The sequence below is a fragment of the Ursus arctos genome, unplaced genomic scaffold (assembly GCF_023065955.2).
Source record: "Ursus arctos isolate Adak ecotype North America unplaced genomic scaffold, UrsArc2.0 scaffold_26, whole genome shotgun sequence".
Lineage (NCBI taxonomy): Eukaryota > Metazoa > Chordata > Mammalia > Carnivora > Ursidae > Ursus > Ursus arctos.
Window position 1 is genome coordinate 6,977,457 of NW_026622941.1, and position 22,494 is coordinate 6,999,950.

At 46.6% G+C, this 22,494-nt stretch overlaps 1 protein-coding gene across 1 annotated transcript in view; it reads right to left on the reverse strand.

Moving 5' to 3' along the window:
- The window catches only part of VWF (von Willebrand factor), an 85,603-nt gene extending 79,449 nt beyond the window's left edge, over window positions 1-6,154 (reverse strand). Inside the window, exons 1-3 of the mRNA XM_057303331.1 lie at window positions 5,965-6,154; window positions 4,745-4,799; window positions 3,098-3,262 (exon numbers count right to left, since the gene is read on the reverse strand). Of these exons, the coding sequence (XP_057159314.1) occupies window positions 3,098-3,262; window positions 4,745-4,799 (220 nt within the window). The 5' untranslated portion in view covers window positions 5,965-6,154. The remainder of the gene's footprint in view (window positions 1-3,097; window positions 3,263-4,744; window positions 4,800-5,964) is intronic.
- Between the last annotated feature and the right edge of the window lie 16,340 nt (window positions 6,155-22,494).

Sequence of the window (22,494 nt, forward strand, 5' to 3'; positions counted from 1 at the left end):
TGGAACCCCACTGTGATTTTTTAAGATGCATACAACTAAGTACACATGGAAAGATCAGTAGATGGTTTCAATGTCAATTTCCTGGTTGTGATCCTTGAGGATAGTTTTGTACAATGTTACGAATTGAGGGAAACTGGGTAAAGGATACACAGATTTGCATTTTTTTTTACAACTGCATGTGAATCCATAATTAGATGAAAATAAAAAGTTTAATTTTAAAAAAATAAATAAATCTTGCATAGTCTCTCCAGTAACTTTTGGGTTTCTTATGGAGATATAAGAGGCCACTATGGGTTTTTTTTAATTGAGAAACAAGACAAACAGAGAGAAATGCTTTTTGCCTTGTGATGAGAACGTTTAAGATCTGCTCTCTTAGCAACTTCCAAACACGCCAAACAGCAGCGTTAGGTATAGTCGTCATGTCCTGTCCTACAGCCCATCTTTAGGACTCGTCTAGCTTAGCTTACAAATGGGAAGTGCGTGTTTTTGACCATGTGCCTCCAATTCCCCCTCCCCCTACCACCTGCCTCTGATAACCCAAATCTGACCTCTTTTCTAAGAGTTTGGGTCTTGTTTGGGTTTTTTTTTTTTTTCTTTCCTTTTCTTTTTTAGATTCCACATGTAAGTGAGATCAACCAGTGTTTGTCTTTCTCTGTCTGACTTAATTCATTTAGCATAATGCCCTCAAGGTCCATCCCTGTTGTTTTAAATGCACTATGGTTTTTAAAGTAGAGAAATCCACTTAAAATAAACATTGGGGCCACCTGAGGCAGGAGGTGCTTAGCCTTCAGCCTCCCAGGGAAGGTGAAGGGGTATCTGCTCTCCCAAGTTACTCCCCAGCTGCTGCCTCTGAAGCAAGGGGGGGCCCCAGTTTCAGTGTTCAGAATGGCTTCCTCCATTTGTCATGCCCTGGGATGTCTGTGATCCTTTTCACCCCCTGCCTGGTTATCATGGCCGAGACCACCCTACCTTCTGCCGTTCTCCCTTTCTGGACCCTTTTGGCAAAGTAGCAATTCCCTCTTCATCCTCCCAGCTGCACGAGACTCCACACTAGCTGCTCACTGCTGCTGAGTCGGGAGGCAAACTCCCCATCAGGCTGTCAGCCTCACCCCTGACCCAGCCTTACTGCCCACTACTCCCCAGCCCCATGCTTCTCAAAGTTTGCTCCCCAAACCGGCAGCTGCAGCAGCACCTGGGAACTTACTAGAAATGAGCCTTGCAGCCCCCACTCCAGATCCGCTGACTCAGAAATGCTGGCAATGGAGCCCAGCAACCTGTTTCTAAGCAGCCCTCCCAGCGATCCTGAGGCAGGTTGTTCGAGAACCATTGCGCCAGCCACCCTGACCTCCCCACTGGGCTGCACTGAGGGAACATAGGGAACATAAACTCCTTCTGGCCTCTTCCCTGTGCCCAGGCTGTCCCCACTGCATGCAGCCCCTCCCTCGTCCTCTCGGCCCAACCAAACCCCTCACCCAAGGCTCCTCGCAGGCCATGCTTTTCACGAAATTGGCTCTTCGGTACCACAGAGCACTGCGTTTTATGAATCCCCACCCCACCTTCGGTGCTGCCAGAGACCACAGTGAGCCACACACCAGGAAACAAAGATGAGTGAGACATGGTCCTTGCCCTTGGGCGGCTCAGGGAGGAGGAGGAGGAAAAAGGGCAGCCTGGTGAAGCTCAGTCCACTGAAGTCACACGGAGATAGGGTTTCCAGCAGAGGCAGGGCAGGTGGTGAAGGCATACGGAGCCTCCCGGTTACGGCCGCCGTCAGCCCAGGCAGCTCCCGAACAGCCTGGCCCCGCGCTGAGCACAGAGGGCTGCATCCAGCCTGGGACACTGGTGGAGTGACCGCCCCAGGAGCCCCCCTGCCCAAAATCTCTCCTTGACCAAACCTGACCAGGGGTTTGGTCCTCTGAGCCCTCCTTTCAATGAGGCCCCCACCTTAGGTTCTGTCTTTGGTCTGATTAGTTCCGTTCAGCAAGAATCTTGCGGGGTCAATTTATCGAAAATCGCCCATCCTCAATATCTGACCAATTCCTCACACCCCTCCCTCAATGTCTTATCACCCCGGCATGCCTTCAGCAAGAACCCTGTTGAGTGGGCTTAGCCAGATGTTATCCCTGATGTGTTCCCCTCAGTAATTTTCCATCCACAGACCCCCCACCCGGCTCCTTGGCTGTAAATCCCCACTTAGCCTTGTTATATTTGGAGTGGAGCCCCATGCTTCTCCCTTACTGCAAACCCCCCCGCCCCCGCCACCATAGCAGTGGCCACTCTTGAATAAAGCCTTCCTGACTGTCTCTACCAAGTGTCACGAAAAATTGTGCTCTGATAACGTGGGTCTGTCCATTGCCACGCCATCTCCCCAAGGCTGTGGACCTCGTCCACACTCACACATCACACACATCAGATTCATTCTGAGTGTGAAGGTCACCAAACCACAATCTCCCCATCACTACCTCCAGGAGAGAGCTGTCTCTCCTTAGTGCAGAGGAGCGTTCTCGCGTCCTGCCCAGGATCAAAATCCAGCTCAACCTTCGAGTAACTGCCAACCCTTGGCAGGATCATACCACCTCCTTGCGCTCAGCTCTTCATTTGTGAAACAGGGGTGGCTGCAACCCATACTCACATCTCAGAGCCGCTGTGGGGCTCAGAGATAAGTACCAGCAAAATACCAGCATTCCCCCGGGAGCACACGAGGTGTTCAACATCTGCTAGGGACCCTGAATTCTGCCAAGAACAGAGCAACGGCCCCTCCCGTTTGCTAGGAGCTCTGTGTGTTACAAAGCATCTTCTGGTTCATCATTTCTCTTGATGTTTTGGAGCTCCCAGAGTGCCGCCTACACCGAGCGATGCGCCCAACCACGGGAAAAGCACGAAGACTCTCTCCACCCCACCAGCCTCCCAAGAGAGAGACCTGGGGGGAAGCTAAAGGAAGCTCTTGGTCATGGACAGGCCATTCCCATCCATGTTCCCGCAGGAATCTGCAAGCTCAGGCACTGTCCTAAGAATATACTATCCCCAACCCCCGCCCGCCCTAGGTTTGAGCTTAGCTGGCACCTGCCCTGAATCCCTCCCTTCAGTGCCCCGGACTCACCGATAAGCGAGAAGGAGTGCTTCTGGCAGTCTCCAGCCAGGAGATAACTGCAATCTCCCGCAAAGCTGTACATGCTCTCGTCAAAGGTGTTGATGAAGTCATCTCCAAAGAGGCTGCACCGGGCCATCGGTGACCTGCCAACAGTCCCTTTTGTACAAAGGGTCCCTGCAGGGAGAGACTGCAGGTGAGCAGAGCTGGGACCAACAGCCCAAACCACTCCAGCCCTGTAGAAATGAGGCTGCGGCTGATAAAAATGGGGCTGTAGGGGAGTATTTTCCATCTTAAACAAGACTCACGTTGCTGCTTTTGGCCCTCACAAAGGACCCAGGACCCACCGCAGTAATAGAAGAACAGCTTTTCAGCATATCTATTTGTTTTAACGATATTTCTTACCGATTTAAAATGTAATACATGCTTATCAGAGAAAATTTGGAGAATACAGAAGAAAAATACAAGCAAGGTATAATCATCTGTATTCAGCAATAACTAAAGTTAACATTGCAGTTTTATCTTTCTGTTCTATTTCACAGCATATATACAATTATAGATTTTTTACGAACTTGTGTTCATCCTATACAATTTATCACCTATTTCTCAACGTATTACAAAGAAATTATCATACCATTGTGTATACTTGCAAAACATGATTTGTAGTGACTCTATTTGCATCTAAATGTATGCAGCAAAAACCCCTACTATTAGATTCTTAGCATTTTTCCAAATTTTTTAACATCTAAATAGATTGCAGTGAGCATCTTTAAGTATTAATCTACTAGTGTATCTTGAACAGTTTACAATCAAACGAATCAGCCTGTGTGTCCAACACATAGAATCTATGAAGCCTTAGCTCCTCTAGGGCCATACGCTAACTCTCCCAGGAGACCCTCCCACCACCTTCCCACTGTGTGTGTGTCTGTGTGTACGTGGGGGGGGGGGGTCAGATGGGGCACCACAGTAGTAAATTTCTAGTAAAACTTCTAGTAAGTTTTCTGGGTCTGCTAGCACGGGACCCACCTAGTAGGAAGATGGAGAGGGTATGAAAAATGTACATTTTCCCCTGTGAGCAGCAGGCTGGATGTCATGGCCTGAGTGGTCTAGGTGGGGACAAGCCAGGGTCAGAAAAGGGTCCCTCTTGCTGTTCACGGATTCAGGTCTCAGCAAGGGAAGGGAGGCAGTGTAGTGCAGTGAAAGAGTAGTAGCCCAGGACCCAGGAGAACAGACCTCTGATCTCTGCTTTATGTGACTTTGGAGCATTTATTTTTCCTCTCTGACCCTCAGTCTCTTATCTGTACTCTGAGTGGTTCAACTAGATGACCTCTGCAGTCTCTATCCAATTCTTGGATTCCTTCTTCCCCCTCCTGCAGCCCCATTGCAGAGAACAGCTCTGTGTGGCCCTTGTGCTTTTTAATTGTCCAATCAGACTGGCATTTGCAGACACCTGCTCCTGGAGGAATACAAGCCAGGGGCAGGGGGCTCTGAAGAAGCTTCACAAGAGGAATGAACCAGTGACTCTGGCAGGCCCAACACAAGCCTAACACAGGGCTGGGCACACAGGTAAGCTCCAGACACACCTGCTGATTCCTGGAAGGGAGTTATTCCAAATGACCCTGAGGCAGGAGTAGAGAATGGAAGCAGTTTGGTACCTACCTGACAAGGTGAGGGCCAGAGCCAGCAGCACCGTCGCAAGTCTGGCAGGAATCATCTGCAGAGAAGCAGGAGAAATGATCGCTGATCACTGCCCTCACAGATAGCTGCTGGTATGCGCTACTGTCCATATGTGAAGTGGGAAGAACATTTTTTTTAAAGCAAGAGAAAAGACTCATCCTTACTGGCCCTGTTTGCCTTGAACATGGAGTACTTGTCCCAAAAAAAAGCTCCCGGCCAGGCCCAGGCCCAAGAGTAACAATCACTGTGAGCCAAACCCTGGGCACCCTTCCCTCAACAGCAGACCCAGAGCCCAGGCAGAGATGGAAAGCTCTGCCCTCTCCTCTATATGCCTCCAGGCCAGCCTGGCCTCTCATTACCCTGCACTCCTGCACCAGCCAGGAGCTGACATGTACCTAACTCCCCCGTGCCTCTTCATCCTTCCACGCCCGGCAGCAGACTGGGGAGAAGGAGCTATCGTATGCTTCTGTTCCTACCGCAGGTCCCCAGATGTCGAGAATGCTCAATAGCCAAGTTTGCTGGTCAGTCCCCAGCCCTCGACCATGAGCACCTGGCATAGTGCCAGCCCCCAGGAGCTGCTCAGGCGACGAGCTGATGAATGGACAGGAGTCCAGTAGCCCCAGGCCCGGGCAAGTCTCCCCATAGTGTGCCCCCCTCCAGAGAGAGACAATTGACTCTGGCTGCAGAGCACACCCCAATCCCTTACAGCCCCTCTCCTCTTGAACACCTTGTTAAACAGGTATAGAATCTATCACCTGAGATTCACTGGGGGTGAGTCCTTTCCCACCCAATGCCTCATCCAACCCAAGAGAGACAAGCCCGATCTGTCCCGTATCTGCAGGAGGGGCACTTCGACCTCAGATATGGCCACATCTTGGTCTCGGAGCAGGTGACCCTCTCCAAGCTCCCAGCACACAGGTAGATCAGGCTCCTCCCAAAACACAGCCGGAGACGAGGGCAAAACCCACTCCAGCCTCGCCTCGTCAAGTACGACACGCAGCAAAGCCAGGCATGAACAGGAGCAGCCGCAGGACTCCCCAGAGACAAGTGGAGAGCGGTCCTTCGGACGGTCCCGGCTTTGAGTCACCCTCCACACAAGCCCTTCTCACCCGGGGACAGAGGAAGCCCTGTTCTCCAGGGGCTGGGACCTGTCCTCCTCTTCCTCCCACAACTGAGCCAGCCCCGCTCCCCAGAGACCAGACCTTCCTCTGCAAGCGGGGGCAGCAGGTATCTCCAAGGTCCGCTGGGAAGCTCAGTGCCGCACGACGGGGCCGCCCGCCTAGGCCATGCTCCCCGGCAGCCGAGGCCGAGGGGACTGCGGCAGCTCAGGCTGGCTCACTGCTAAGTGACCCGGGGGCTGCACTCCCGCGGCCAGGGGGAGATAAAGCCCAAGTCGTGACGTCCACCCCCCCCTCCTTTCCCACCACAATAGCCGTAAGCTGCCCCAGCAGGGGATTGGCCTCCCGTTCATTACCACAAGGAAACAATGAACGGAAATGGTATTAGAAATACCTCCAGGCCGATAAGGCTTTGAAGAGTTTGGTGGGAGACCTCGGACAGCTGCCACGATGGGCTGCCTTGCCCTCCCCACGCCCCCCACACCCCCCACCCACACGGAGGGCTCCACGCAGGCAGGGGATGACCGGCAAGGCTGGTTGACCCCGGGCAGGCTGGTCCAGGCCGGGGAAGAGGCCAGACCTGATCCACACAGCCTCTGGATCCGGCTGCCAAGGCCAGACACCGGGGAAGTTGGGAAAAACACCTCAACCTGAGCCAAATTAGCCTCTGTGTTTGGAGAAAGAAGAGAACGGATGCTTCCCGTCCACGCTAAGGTATGAATGATGCTGTCCTGGCCCTGACAAAAACAGGCCCTTTGAGCCCTGGCCAGCGTTCACGGTCCAGTTCGACGCAGGCCTGCTCCCAAGCCCAGGCCCCTGTAAAGTGATGCCCGGGGCGGCTTCATTCCCGTCCGCCCCCCGAGACTCTTGCACCCACTGCTGCTGCCTGACGCGTGCCTGACCTCACACACCATACGTGCACACCACACACCACACACATACACATACACACACACCACAGACATACACAGCCCCCACACCACACACATGCACACACATATCACACACACATACCACACACACATATCACACACACCGCACAGGTACACATATCACACACACAACACACATACACAGCTCCTCACACCACACACATGCACACACATATCACACACACATATCACACGTATCACACATACCACATGCATACACACACACCACAGACATACACAGCTCCTCACACCACACACATGCACACACATATTACACACACCGCACATGTATCACACACACCACACACATACACATACACACACACCACAGACATACACAGCTCCTCACACCACACACATGCACACACATATCACATACACCACACACACATCACACACACACATACACAGCTCCTCACACCACACACATGCACACACATATCACACACACCACACACACATCACACACACACCACACATACACAGCTCCTCACACCACACACATATTGCACACACCACACACACACACGCCACACATACACCACACACCACACACATACACAGCCCCCACACCACACACGTGCACACACATATCACACACACATATCACACATACATAGCTCCCCACACCACACACATGCACACACATATCACACACATACACATATACTACACACATACCCACACAACATCGCATACACACCACATGCCCTATCCACACCACACACACACACCTGACACACAACACACACTCCACATGCACGTACACATACCTTACACACACCACACACACGTAACGTATACCACACATGCACACATACCACACACACATATTACACACATACAACACACACATGCACCATACGCACACACACTACACACACACATTATTTGCACTACACACACAACACATGCACACATACCCCACATGCACATACAAACACACACATCACATATACACATATCACATATGCATACATACACACACCACGCCACACACATGTCCACACAACTTCACATACACACCACATATACTACCCACACTACACTCCCACCATATGCACATACGTACCATACACACCACACACATACATTCACACCACATACATACACATACACATATACCACACACACAACACACATACACACACCATACACATACACCATAAACACACACATGCCACATACATACACACACCACATCACACACACCACATACACATACCATGCACGCACATACATATGCATATCATACACAGCACACGCAGACACACAGCATACATATACACATATCACACACCATACACACATGCATACCACATACACACCACATACACACACCATACACACTACACACATCATACCGCATACACAAACACCACACCTGCACACACACATACCATACATACACAACACATACACATATCACACGCACAGTATACACACACTACACCACACATACCACACACACCACACATACACATACCATATACGCACACACACCACATACAATACACACACATCCCACATATACCACACACGCCACACACATCCCACACATGTACACACACACCACACCCACATGCACCACACACACCACATACACCACACACACCCCACATACAGTACCCACACCACACAAACACCCATACAACACCACACACACCACAACATGCACATATACACACATACCACATTCATGCACCACATACACACCACACACACATATACCCCAATCCTTCTTCCCAATCTCCCGTTCCTAAGAGCCAAATTCTCCACATCATCTGCTAAACCCATTCCTGCCAAAACAGGTAGCTGATAAAATAGAGGCGGAAGGTGACTCTGATGGTGGGGTTCCAGGCACCATGACAGGCAGACTCAGACCCATGTAGGTAGGGAAGCCCACCTCGCTGCTTCTCACCTGTGATTCCCACTTGCCCTAAGACTCTGGGAGACCATCCCGTCCCCAACCTCCCCACTCCTCACACACATGCCTCACGCTCTACCACTCCCTCTACCGCCCAGCAGAGGAGGATGAATGTTCCCAAGGAAGCAAAAGGTGATAGATGCAGAGTTCGTATGATAGAGAAGAAAGGGTACTTAAGAATTTCCACTTCCAGCTTGCTTTTTTTTTTACTAGATAACCTGAAAATCCGCCCACTGTGAAACATCTCTAAATGCCATGTTAAGTATGACAAATACTTTTTAAACGCACAGCTAACCTGGGAGGAGAATAAGGGGTATCTCCAAGGATCAAGGATCCCCGTGAGCAGGAAGTGGTGCCAGCACACAGGTCTAGTGAATCTGGGAACCTTCCAGGCTTGAGGCCATGCTTGGCAAGAACATGAAATGAGGCTCTGGGCCTGACCCAGGCAGAGAGCTGGACAAGACCCTACGTAAGGCTGATATGTGAAGGGAAACCTTCCAAAGGGCGTACCAGGAAAAATTCCAGTCACCAACATGGAAGAAAAGGAGCTTGTCTATCTCTACCAGTTTTGGTGATGGGAAAATGAGGTCTTTCTCTAAAATTTGTCACCACGGGCCCACACTCGTGCAGGTTTTGGGTTCAAATGGACATTACCGCATGGTCCAGAAACTCCCAAGTTGGGAAGATAACACAGAGGTTAGTCTTAGGTTAGCACCTGGGCTCCTGGTAGAAACAAAAAATGAAATCTTTCTAAAAAGATAAACCTTCTTCCCAGGTCCCATATGATATCCAGAGATAAAGCTCTGTAGATCAACTCAAAATCACAAATGTTACAACACTTGAGAAAACAATCCACCATGAGCCAGAATTGGCAGTTGCAACCCAAAGCAGGAGTAGATCCCCCAAGAATTCAGATAATAAAATGATCAGATAGAAGTGGAAAAATCAAAGTATTTAAAAATATCATAGACTAAAGATCAGGAATTGAAAACATAGAGGACTAAGACATGATGAGAAGAGAACAGAAAGACTTGAAAAGAACTTTTAAAATTGAGAATACATAGGAAATTCATTGAAAAATCCAAATACAAACAGCAGACATTTCTGAAGAAAAAAAACTGCTAGAAGAGAGAACTAAGGAAATTCTTCAAAGAGACAAGGAGATGAAAAAATGAGAGATGGGTTAAGAAACATAATAGAAAGAGAAAATCCAAAGAGAAGTACTAAGAGACTGTCCTTACATGCTATGCCTTAGCTTGACTGCCCCCCAGAAGCAGGCCCTGAGAATTTTAGTGCACATTATTTATCTGGGAGAGCAGGAAACACCAGCAGGGAAGTGGGGATATGATATGGGGAAGGGAGAGCAGCCAATAACGATATTTATTAAGCAGCCACCACGTGGGCAACTGAGCTTAATCCTGTGAGGAAAGTGCTGAGAAAGCCTGAGTCTCATGCTCAGAATTATCCCACTCTTGGGTCAAGAAAGCAGGGGTATTTCTACACCTACATGGGTCATTAATTGTCAAGGGCTGCTCCTGGCACTAACTTCTTCATACATCTGGCTCTCAGGCACAGTGGTGCAGACACTGGCTGGCTAGAAGAAACACATAAGTCCAGAGGGCCATGGGGGAGGCCCTGTAACTTCTGCTTGGCCTAATTAAATTATCATTCAGAGTTACTGCAAAGTAGAGACATTTTTTGGAAAAATGACAGCATGTTTAACATTGAGAGCCTTTCTAAGAGAACTAAGGAGAGTACTTCAGGGAGAAGGAAACTAAACCCAGAAAGAAAATGCAAGAAAAAAAGGCAAACCAAGAAATTGGTAACTATGAGCGGGCAGTGATTGCATAAAACAGTAACAAGAGCAATGATCAATTAGAGTTGAAAAAATAAGATAGAACCAGAATACCAGATAGCAATAACACCTAAGACAGGGAGTGGGTGACGGGAGTGAAAGTGTATTAAGGTCCTCGAATTGCTCAGGAGAAGGAAAGGGATGAAAACTGTAGGCTTGGTTAAGGCTACAATGCATACCAAGATTTTAAGAGAGGCTACTAAAAATAAAATTAAATGTAAGTTTTCCAAACCAATGAGGAAAAAACAGGAACTAAAACTAGATTGACCTCGGGAGGGGGCGGGGGGAAACATGGAAAGAACAGGGCAAACAGTATAAATTAAAATAGCACAAAACATCCAAATATGGATAATCAGCAGTAAAGAGAAAGATTTCATATTAGATTTCTTTTAAAAGGCACACAATCCAGCAATGTTCAAGGGAAAGGCCTAAAACATAAAAACACAAAGACTGCAAGGAAAAAAACCAAAAGGTCGATGGCAACTAAGAGAAAGCTGGCTATATTACCATCAGACAAAATAGACCTAGGATAAAAGTCATCTTCACACATAAAGAAGATAAAAAGTTGGTAATAAGTTGAACAAACTGGGAAGAGATAATTATAGATTCATGTGCACTTCATAATACAAGCTCCAAATGTATTTTTTAAATTATTGAATTATAAGGCAAAGTGAAAAAGCTTCAGGTAAAAGTAAACAACATTCACTTATGGAAAACAAGCAATCAAAAACATCTTAGTAAGGGGCACCTGGGTGGCGCAGTCCGGTAAGGGTCTGACTCTTGGTTTCAGCTCAGGTCATGATCTCAGGGTCAGGAGATTGAGCCCAGCATCAGGCTCCATGCTCAGTGTGCAGTCAGCTTGAGATTCTCTCTCCCTCTCCCTCTGCCCCTCCTGCTCATTCTCTCTCTCTCTCTAAAATAAATAAATCTTTAAAAAAAAATCTTAGTAAACTGTTAAAAGAAGGGAATGTCCTTGACCTAAGAAAGAGAGTAAACTTCACAATTATGGTAAATCATAAGCCACTTTCTCTTTAACAACTGGCAGACAAAGATACCCGGTATCATACTAGCAACGTTGCTAGCAACATCGGATCAGACATTCAAGCCAGTACAGTAAAAGAACACGAAGATATATGACTTGGAGGGGAAAAAGCAAATATAGTTAGAAGTTGAAGATATGACTGTCTGCATTGAAAAATTCCAGAGAATCTACATAAAAGAACTTTACTAAGAACTCAGCAGTTTGCTAAAACAAGATGAATTTTCAAAACCTATTATGTTCCTATATAATTATAAAATGCAATCTTTAGGGGCGCCTGAGTGGCGCAGTCGTTAAGTGCCTATCTTTGGCTAAGGGCGTGATCCCAGCATTCTGGGATCAAGCCCCACATCAGGCTCCTCCGCTGGGAGCCTGCTTCTTCCTCTCCCACTCCCCTGCTGTGTTCTCTCTCTTGCTGGCTGTCTCTCTCTGTCAAATAAATAAGTAAAATCTTTTAAAAAATGCAATCTTTAAAATGACTCTATCGGTGAAACAAATACTGTAAGTTACTTAGGAATGAATTCTGGGGGCGGGGGGAGGGAGGAGGGCACCTGGGTAGCTCAGTGGTCTGCCTTTGGCTCAGGGCTCGATCCCGGTGCTCTGGGATCCAGCCCCGCATCAGGCTCCTCCACTGGGAGCCTGCTTCTTCCTCTCCCACTCCCTCTGCTTGTGTTCCCTCTCTCGCTGGCTGTCTCCCTCTCTGTCAGATAAATAAATAAAATCTTTTTAAAATAAAATAAGTAAATAAATAAATTTTAAAAAATAAAAAATAAAAAAAGAATGAATTCTAGGGGCACCTGGCCAGTTGGTGGAACATGCAACTCTTAACACAACTCTTGATTCTGAGGTCGTGAGTTCAAGCCCCACGTTGGGTGTAGAGATTACTAAAAAATAAATAAACTTTAAAAAAAAAAGAAAAAGAAAAAATTGAAAGAAAACAAAAGTAAACAATGTCAGAAATAAAAAGAGATATATTGTTATTTTTTTAAAAAGAAGAAGAGGGGTGCCTGAGTGGCTTAGTGGGTTAGGCACCCGACTCTTGGCTTCTGCTCAGTCATGATCTCAGGATTTTGGGATCGGCCATTTGGGGAGGGTAGTCAGGCTCCTCATTCAGTGCGGAGTCTGCTGGAGATTCTCTCCCTCTGCCCCTCCCCTGCTTGCTCCCTCTCTCTCTCAAATAAATAAATTTTTTAAAAAAGAAGAAATTCCATAAAACCTGCACAATACCATTATTCAAAAAAATCATAAATTTTGTTACAAAACATAAAAGAAAATGCAATAGGGAGATATACTCTGTTCATACTTACTAAGTCACAATAATGTAAAGATACCAATTATCCTCAAATTAGTCTATAAATTAAATGCAATTCCATCAAAATGCAACAGGATTTTTCATGAAATTAGATAAGCTGATCCAAATCTGCAGGGAAAGCAGAAGATTAAGAACAGTTCAGACAGGGGCACCTGGGTGGCTCAGTCCGTTAAGCGTCTGCCGTGGGCTCAGGTCATGATCCCAGGGTTCTAGGATCGAGCCCTGTGTTGGGCTCCCTGCTCAGCGGGGAGTCTGCTTCTCCCTCTCCCTCAGCCCCTCCCCCTAGCTCACGCTCACACGTGTGTGCTCTCTCTCTCTCTCTAATAAATAAAATCTTCAAAAAAAAAAAAAAAAGCAAGCTCATTGATACAGAAAACAGATTGGTGTTGGCCAAGGGTAGGAGGTGGGGGTGGCTAAAATGGATGAAAAGGGACAAAAGATACAAGCTTCCAGTTATAAAATCAGTAAGTCACAGGATACAATGTACAACATGGTGATAATAGTTAAGGATACTGTACTGGATATTTGCAAGTTGCTGAGAGGGTAGGTCTTAAAAGCTCTCATCACCAGAAAAAAAAAATTGTAACTGCGAGTGGTGTCAGATGTTAACTAGACTTATTGTGGTGATCATTTCACAATACATACGAATATCAAATCATTACATTGTGTACTGGAACTAATATACTTTTACATGTCAATTATATCTCAATTCTTTTAAAGTAAAAAAAAAAAAAAAAATAGACAAACAACCCAGGGGCACTCAGTAAGTGATACAGAAAGACAATTCACAGAAAAGGGAGAAACCCGTTTGGCCAGTAAACATATGAAAAACCACTCAACCCCACTGGTCACCAGGAAAATCCAAAATAATAGCACAATTAGTTATCAACCCATCGCATTGGCAAGGATGTGGGGCCACTGGAACTCCTATTTGCTGTTGTTAGGACAAATGGTGTATCACTTTGGAGAAAAATGTGGAAACAGCGATTACATGTAAAGATGCTCTTCCCGGTGACCCAGCAATTCTAGTCCTCACATACCCTCTGGAGGAACTCCCATCCACACGCACAAAGCAACTTGCACAAAATGCTTCCTTGCCTCAGTGAATGTAGTCACAAAAATGTGTAAACAGCCTTACGAGAAAACTCGTTGTGGTACATTCATCCTATGAAATGCCAAACAGCAGTTAAAAAAATTATCGGGGCGCCTGGGTGGCTCCGTGGGTTAAGCGACCGACTCCTGATCTCGGCTCCAGTCTTGATCTCAGCGTCCTGAGTTCAAGCCCCGCATTGGGCTCCACTCTGGGTGTGGAGCCTACTTAAAAAAAAAAAAAAATTCTCTAGGCTACGTGTACCAACATGGATAAATCCCAAAAATAATGGTGAGCGAGAAATAAAAGTGCGATACATTCACGTGAAGTTAGAGACCATGTAAAATAAAACCGTACGCTATTGCTTATACATGAGTCTACTTGCCCGTGAAGTACACCTACACGTGCACGGGGTGATGACCAGCAAATTCAGGGTGGTGGCTGCCTCTAAGGGGGGATGAAGGAGACGCGACCCAGAGAGCAGGACCCAAAGGGCTAGTCCTCTTCGTATAGGTTTTATTTATCTGCTCAGTTCGAACATGTGAGGCAAATATGTAAACACGTCGAGATGGGCCAGAGCTGGCTGCATTATTCGCGTATCAGTTCTGTTATATTATCCTCTCTGGATGTCCGTATGGTTGAAATTTTCACTGAAAAGAGAAAGGCCTGAAGCCAGGGACCTTGGCATGTGGCTTTGCCCTTACAAGCAGCACGGTGACTGGGATCCATGCACACATGTTTTTGCACACGTCGCCTATTGCCTTAAAACAAATTCCTAGCAGTAAAAGAAAAAAAAATGTCTGGGTCAAAAGGCACAAAAATTGTTAAGACCTTTATGGGGTGCCCGGGTGGCTCAGTCGCTAAGTGTCTGCCTTCAGCCCAGGGCGTTCTGGGATCGAGCCCCACATCAGGCTTCTCTGTTGGGAGCCTGCTTCTTCCTCTCCCACTCGCCCTGCTTGTGTTCCCTCTCTCGCTGGCTGTCTCTCTCTCTCTCTGTCAAATAAATAAATAAAATAATTAAAAAAAAAAAGACCTTTATATATTCTGGCAAGAATTATACCAATTTAAACTTCCAAAGCGTTTTATGATTATTATGAACTGAATGAGTGTGTCCCCCAAAATTCATGGGTTGAAGCCTTCCCTGCCAATGGAATGGTATTAGGAGGTGGGCCTTGCTGAAGTAGTTAGGGTTAGATGCGGTCGTGAGGCTGCGGCCCGTGATGGCATTAATGCCCTTAGGAGAAGAGGAAGAGACACCGGAGTTTTCTCTCTCTGCCATGTGAGGACACAGTGAGAAGGCAACTGTCTGCAAGCCAGGAAGCAGACCCTCACCAAAAGCTGAATCTGCTGGCAGCCTGATCTTGAATTTCCAGCCTCCAGAAATAAATGTGTGTTGTTGAGACCATCCAGTCTGGTATCTTGTTATAGCGAAATACCATTAAAAACTCAGCAGCCTGGGGCGCCTGGGTGGTTCAGTCAGTTAAGCGTCTGACTCTTAATTTTGGCTCAGGTCATGATCTCGGGGGTCCTGAGATTAAGCCCCGCGTTGGGCTCTGTGCTCAGCAGGGAGTCTGCTTGGGGATTCTCTCTCTCCCTCTTCCTCTTGTGCCTCCCCACCCACCCACCACCCATGCTCTCACGCTCTCTCTCTCTAAAAAATAAATAAATAAAATATATATCTATTTTTTAAAGCCAACAGACTGAGCTAAGCAATTCTTTTTTATTATTTGGTAATTTGGCAAAAACTGGCATAAGATTATTGTTTTAACATTACTCCTGTGATTACTGAGAAATAGTTTCTAAAATTCTCCATTTGTACTCCTTCCTCTGTGAAGTTCTTGCTTGCGTCTTTAGCTCATTATCCACTGAGGCGTTTCTCTTTTCTTGCTGATTTATTTAAGCTCTTTATAGATTAAGAATACTACTTTTTTCCTCACATTAATAAACAAATGTTTTTCTCAGTTCTCCATGTACCTTTATTCTTTATTTATGGTGGTGATTTTTATGTACAGGAGTTTGGGGACGTGTTTAATGTTTTTTTTTTTTTTTTGGTTGGGGGGAGGGGTGCTAGGTAACCCAGGTCCAAAGTCAAAGTACAAAACACAAAGTGTTGGAAAGGACGCACAGTGAAAAGTCAAACCTCCCTTCCTGCCAGGTGGATGACAATTGTCTCACTTTGCTGTGAACTAGGGGACGCTTGGGGACATGGGATTTTCATTACTAAAACTGGGACAGTCCTCAGCAAACTGGGACAGTTGGTCACCCTCCCAGCCCCCTAGTTTCCTTCCCAGAGGCAATATTGGTACCCGTGTCTTGGGTAGCCAAGAAATTCCAGAAGTGTTACAAAAGTTGTAAATATTCATCTTCCAATCTGTTGTGAAGACTATAATCTTAGTCCACAAACTCGCTTTCACAAGATATGCCACATCATTTTGTTTTCTTTCAATCAAGTGAAATGCAACCTTCTTTACAGGCAGGGTGACCCAAGAATCCTGGGCATGCTTTTGTGCTCAGAAAGCAAGGTCAAGGTTCAGATCTTAGCCCATCCCCTTGCACTTACTCCTTCCCAAGTCCACACAGCTCCCTTAAAGTCTTGCAGCCCAGCAACTTCCGGGACCTGTTAGCATGACCACAGGCTCCCCAGGCTGCCGCTTCAGCTCCATCCTGATCCCCAGGAAGGTGTGGGCAAGGCAGGAGCAGCCAAAGTGCAGGGGTGCCAGCAGGGGAAGGCAGCAGAGAGAGCTCTGGAGCCCCTTCCTCTTCCCTCTCTGTAGGGCTGTCCTTCTGGGGCCTCACGCCCCATAGTCGGCTCACTTCACTGCCTCCTGGGCCCCCACCGTGCACCTGTTCCCCCTGGCACCACTGTGCACCCCGGAATGTCTGCTCCTCACCCACCGGGGTCACTCCCGGATACCTCCTATACTCAGCTCACTCGGTTCCACTGTCCAAAAGACCTTCCTCTTCTCCCATTCCTCCTGCCTGCGATCGTCCTTCCATGCCCCTCCCCTGGAGAGAAAGGGTTTGTCATCTGGTGAACACCTTCCAAGGGCAGGCACTCTGCTCGTGCTTTACATACATTTCCCTATTCAACCCTCCCGTATGAGTTCCCTGGGGCCGCCATGACAAACTGCCACAGAACAACAGAAATGTATTCTTCCATGGTTCTGTCCAAGGCCAAAATCAAGGTGTCCACAGGGCCACACTCCCCCCGACGGCGCTCAGATAGAGAGCTTCGTCGCCTCTTGCAGCTTCCGGTGGTTCCAGACATCCCTTAGCTTGTAGCCGCCTCACTCCAGCGCCTTTGACTGTGTTCCTCCCCTGTGTGTCTCTTACAAGGACTCTTGTCATCAAATCTAGGGCCCACCTAAGTAATCTAGAATGATCTCATCTTGGGATCCCTAGCCTAATCACATCAGCAAAGACCATTTTTCCATTTTTTTTTTAAGATTTTTATTTTTAAGCTATCTCTGCACCCAACGTGGGGCTCGAACTCACAACCCCGAGATCAAGAGTCACACGCTCTACCGACTGAGCCAGCCTGGCACCCTGACCCTTTCCCCACATAAGGCCACATTCACAGCTTCTAGGAGTGAGAATGTGGTCATACATAGCTCTTGGGGAGCACCATACAACCCACCACACCTCCTAAAAACCATTTGTCTTACCTATGAGGATGCTAAGGCTCGGACAGGCTAAGTAACTTGCGAAGTACACCTGCTTGGGGCACCTGAACCCACTTCCTTCTGATGCAAAATCCTTGTTTCTTTCGCTGCACCTGCCACCCTTCCAGGAGCTGATTCACCTTTCCTTCCTCCCTCCCTGGTCCCCACTTTCCTGACTAGAAACCACTTTCCTGCCTTTTGAACCACCCTGACATCTCTACTGGGTCTCTTCTTGCAGTGCGTTTTCTTATTCAAGCCTTATCTCCTCCCGTCTTTGCTCTCCTCCAACAAGGACCATGCTTAACGCATCTCTGTATCTTCTAGAGCACTTGGCATGTTGTCAGAGCTCCATGATGTTTGCTGAACTCCCCATGGTGTTAAATTAGCATATACTAGTCAAACGTAGCTTCAGGGCTGAAACTGCAGACAGTTACTCAGTATCTGAGGAAGTTCTTGAGCTGCTCTCTGATTTGTTAGCACAGAGGTTAAAAGGGGAAAAAAGGTGCTCACCACTGTGGTCGGAGGAAATTACACAAGGAGAGTCACAGGATTCCTCTGCAACGGGACAGTGACATCAGACCAGGCTCATGCCCTCATCTGGCATTCTGCGGCCATAACTGGTATGACACTTGGCACTGCCTATTTCTAAACAACACTGGAATTGCTATTTTATCAGGGTATGACACTCTCGACTGGAATACGAAGCCAATTTTCTCTAAATACGGATGAATGCTGCCGGGACTTCTGATCTGACACAAAGAGGGTACGGCCGCCAGAGGGAGGGGGACGGGGGGCTGCAGGGGCAGGCTGCAGAGCCCTCCGCTCTCTGCCCCCCGACTCCACTTAGCATACCTAGAATTGGGCCATTCGCCATTACCCAAGGAAATCCCAAGTCAGAGGCCAGGCCACCAAGTTTCACATTTGACAGTACAACCTCAGGGATTTTAATAGGTATTTTACATCGTAAATGCAACTGATCGGTTACTAAATTTAAAAATTGTTCAGGGAGGCTTTTCGGAGTTAATATTTCCACTGAGGTTGCTGGTTTTCCTGGGATTCTAGAAAGTTCTTTGTGTATAAACACACGTTATTTGAAATGAAAGCTGTAGACAAGAGCCAACGGCCCTGAGGCACATGCGTGTTTGAGATACATTTATATACAGTCTGAAGGTCTAATCACATTGGCCTGATGTTTCAACAGCCCAGAGCACATGCCTCCGCCATGACTTGTGTGACCTCTCCTTCCTCTGCCCTCATATATTCACAAGATATCTGTTGGCAATTTTTGTACTTTTCTCTAAAACGTAATGTGTTGATGCCTTATCTCCCTAATCGGACCATCAGTTCCATGAGAACAGGAATGGAATTTGGAAAGCAACCTGCCCTCCCAGACTCCACCCCACCTACAAACACAGGAGCAAAAGTGACCCTTCAGATTTGGCTCCCATCACCCTGCCTCACATCCTGACTGCCTGCCGTGGGGTGTGGTGTATGGGATGCACGGGTGCTCCCTCTCCAGCAGCACTCCCCAGGGCAAAGAGCAGCCCAGGAGCCTTACACCGCAGGGATGACACTCTACTCCCAGGGGTTATTCTGTAGTAATTCCTTAAGTAAAAATATGGGAGGTGTGCTAAGAGCTTACAAACTGTGCTGGAGAGCCTTCACCCAGGATGATTGCCGGGGAGGCCAACACCTTCCCTAGCAGGAAGGGACGGAGTGTGAACTGACCTGCGTAGGGTGGGTAGAGTGATATTTTAACAATTTTAATCACTTTTTTATTACTATAAAAGTAGCATGTGGTTATTGTAGGAAAAAAAAGTATGGACAAATAAAAATAAGAAAATAAGAATTATCCATAATCCTTTGCAACCACGTGGATGGAACTAGAGGGTATTATGCTAAGCCAAATAAGTCAATCAGAGAAAGACAAGTACCATATGATTTCACTCATATGTGGAATTAAGAAACCAAACAGACGAACATAGTGGAAGGAAAGGAAAAATAAAATAAGACAAAAACAGGGAGGGAGACGTACCATAAGAGACTCTTAACTCTAGAAACAAACTGAGGGTTTGCTGGAAGGGTGGTGCATGGAGGGATGGGGTTACTGGGTGATGGGCATAAAGGAGGGCATGTGATGTAATGAGCACTGGGTGTCATATGCAACTGATGAATCACTAAATTTTGCCTCTGAACCAATAATACACTTTATGTCAATTAAATTGAATTTAAATAAAAACTTTTTAAAAAAAATTGTGCATAATCCCAATACACAGAAGCAGTCATCATCAAGAGTTTAGCATGTTACTTTCCTTTTTAAATATATATATATATAATATATAATTTTTAAATAAAATCTTTTCATACAGACAGTTTTACAATCTGGCTTTTTGCTTTTGAATATATCATAGATAATTGATCCATTAACATTTTGGGGAGTTTTTTTTGTTTTTGTTCACTGAATAATGTTTCACTTCACTTCCACAAATCATGTAACCAATTCCATATTGTTGGATATCTGTTTAGGTTGGTCCTACTTTTTTTTTTTATTAACAATGCTGCAGTGAACAAGTTTGAAATTGTATCTATGCACAACCCTCAGGATTATTACCATTGTACAAAATTCCCATGGAATTTCTGGGTCAGTGGTCATCTACATTTTAAGGTCTTTGATAGTAAGGCCAAACAGGATTTTGATAGGTGAAAATGAGGGAAATGGGCATTTCAGACGCACAGAAAGAAGTAAAAGCCCAGAAGCAGGAAAGCTCTGTGCATCTTAAAATAAATAAATGACTAAATAGGCTGGTAATTAAATCAAGAAAAGGAGACTAGCAGGAGATAAGACAAGAAAAAGTGGGAAGACAATCTGTCAAGAACATTGAGCCAGGGTAAGGGGTTTGTGTTTTTCCAGTAGCCTCTGGGTGAGACACCATAGCTGCAGTGGACATGAATTGCAGAGGAGCCAGACAGACAAAGGGAGACTGGTCAGGTGGCCGATGGACTCTTCCAGAAGATGCACAATGAGGACTGGAGTAGATACAGCCAGCTACCTAATGAGAGGATAGGAATGGCCCAAAGGTGTCCTCAACCTAATCCCCAAACTCTGTGAATGTCACCCTACATGGCAAAAGGGACTTTTGTTTTTAATTTAATTTAATTTTAATGTAATTAAGTTAAAGATGCTGAGATGATCCCGGATTGCTTGGTGAGCCCAATCTAATCACGAGGGTTCTTACTGAAGGAGGCAGGGAAGGAGATGTGATGGCAGAAGCAGATTTTGGAGTGGTAGGGGGCCACAAGCCAAGGAACATGGGTAGACTCCGGAAGCCAGGAAAGGCAAGGAACAGATTCTGCCCTGGAACCTACAGAAGGAACACAACTCTGCCGTCTCCTTGACTTTGACCCATTTCACACTTCTGACTGCCAGAGCTGTAAGATAAAAGATTTGTGTTGTGTTATGCTGCTAAGTTTGCAACAATGTGTTCCATCAACAAAAGGAGACTAGGACAGAGACCACGTGCCACTCAGCCCTGCTCTCATGGAGCAGCCTCGCTAAATTCGTGTTGAGAGGACAATAATGCTATGAAGCTCAAGGAAGAGGGATCCCTGAAAGATGAACTGATGCAAACAGGGAATCACACCCATGGGAGGTGTGACTGTTGGAGGCACTTTGGGCAATGCTGCTCAGAGGCAGGGGGATGCAGGAGTTGACCTCTGCCTGCTTGCAGAGTAAATTCTCCAGAGTGTAACTAATACAAATGCAAAAGAACCTCAAGAGTGGAAAGACATCCTAGCAGGGCTCATATTTGCCTTTTTTGGATATTTGGAGGGTCTCTTCTCCTGTGCAAACTCCACAGGCAAGAGAACTTTCTCGGTAGTTCACTCCAAATAAACAAACACACCAGATTTTTCAAGTCAGGCTCCCAGCTCCCAGCACATACTGCCAGCACCTGAAGGGAAGCCATCCTCCTCCACTTCCTTTCTCCCAGGGACATCTGTGGGCAGAATAGCATGCTCACTTCCTTCCTCCACAGACATCATCATGGTGATGACGTGCCCGCAGTACAAGGTCGAAAGAATGGCACAACTTCAGACTGATCCTCTCGTGTTCTTGGTAACTGTGACACCGCATTATTATTGCCATAGAGTTAGAGAGTCTCAAAGCGTTACATCTGGTGGAGTTTCTGATTCTAGCAGCACAGAAGGATTCTTGAACACAGGACCACTACCTCAGGCCCTGGGGTTCTCGCCTGACAAAATTTTACCAATTCTAAACTTGTATGCACCTCATAAAATAGCTTCAAAAATATGTAAGTCACTAAGTCAACTTCACAGTCTTTCTGAATTATCTATAGGTCAAGCAGATCAGACTGGTAAAATGGAAATTTTTTTTAAACAGTTGTTAAACATACTAATTGCACTCTCAGGCATGTAAGCAAAAATGGAAACTTAGGTTCACACCAAATTCTAGACATGAATGTTCTAGCAGCTTTATTTATAATAGTCAAAAGCTGGAAACAACCCAGATGTCCTTCACTGGGTTAAGAGTTAAACATATGGTGGTCCATCCGTGCATGAATTACTGCTCAGCAGTAGTAAAGAAGAGACTATTGATACATATACAACATATAAGTGAAAAAGCCAACCCCAAAAGTTGACACACTAGGTAATTTCACTTATATGACACTCTTGAAATGACAAAAATTACAGAAAGAGAGACCACATTAGTGGTTGCCAAGAGTTAGGCTCAGAAGGGGGGGACAAGAGGGAGGTGCTTGTGGTTATAAAAGGGCAATG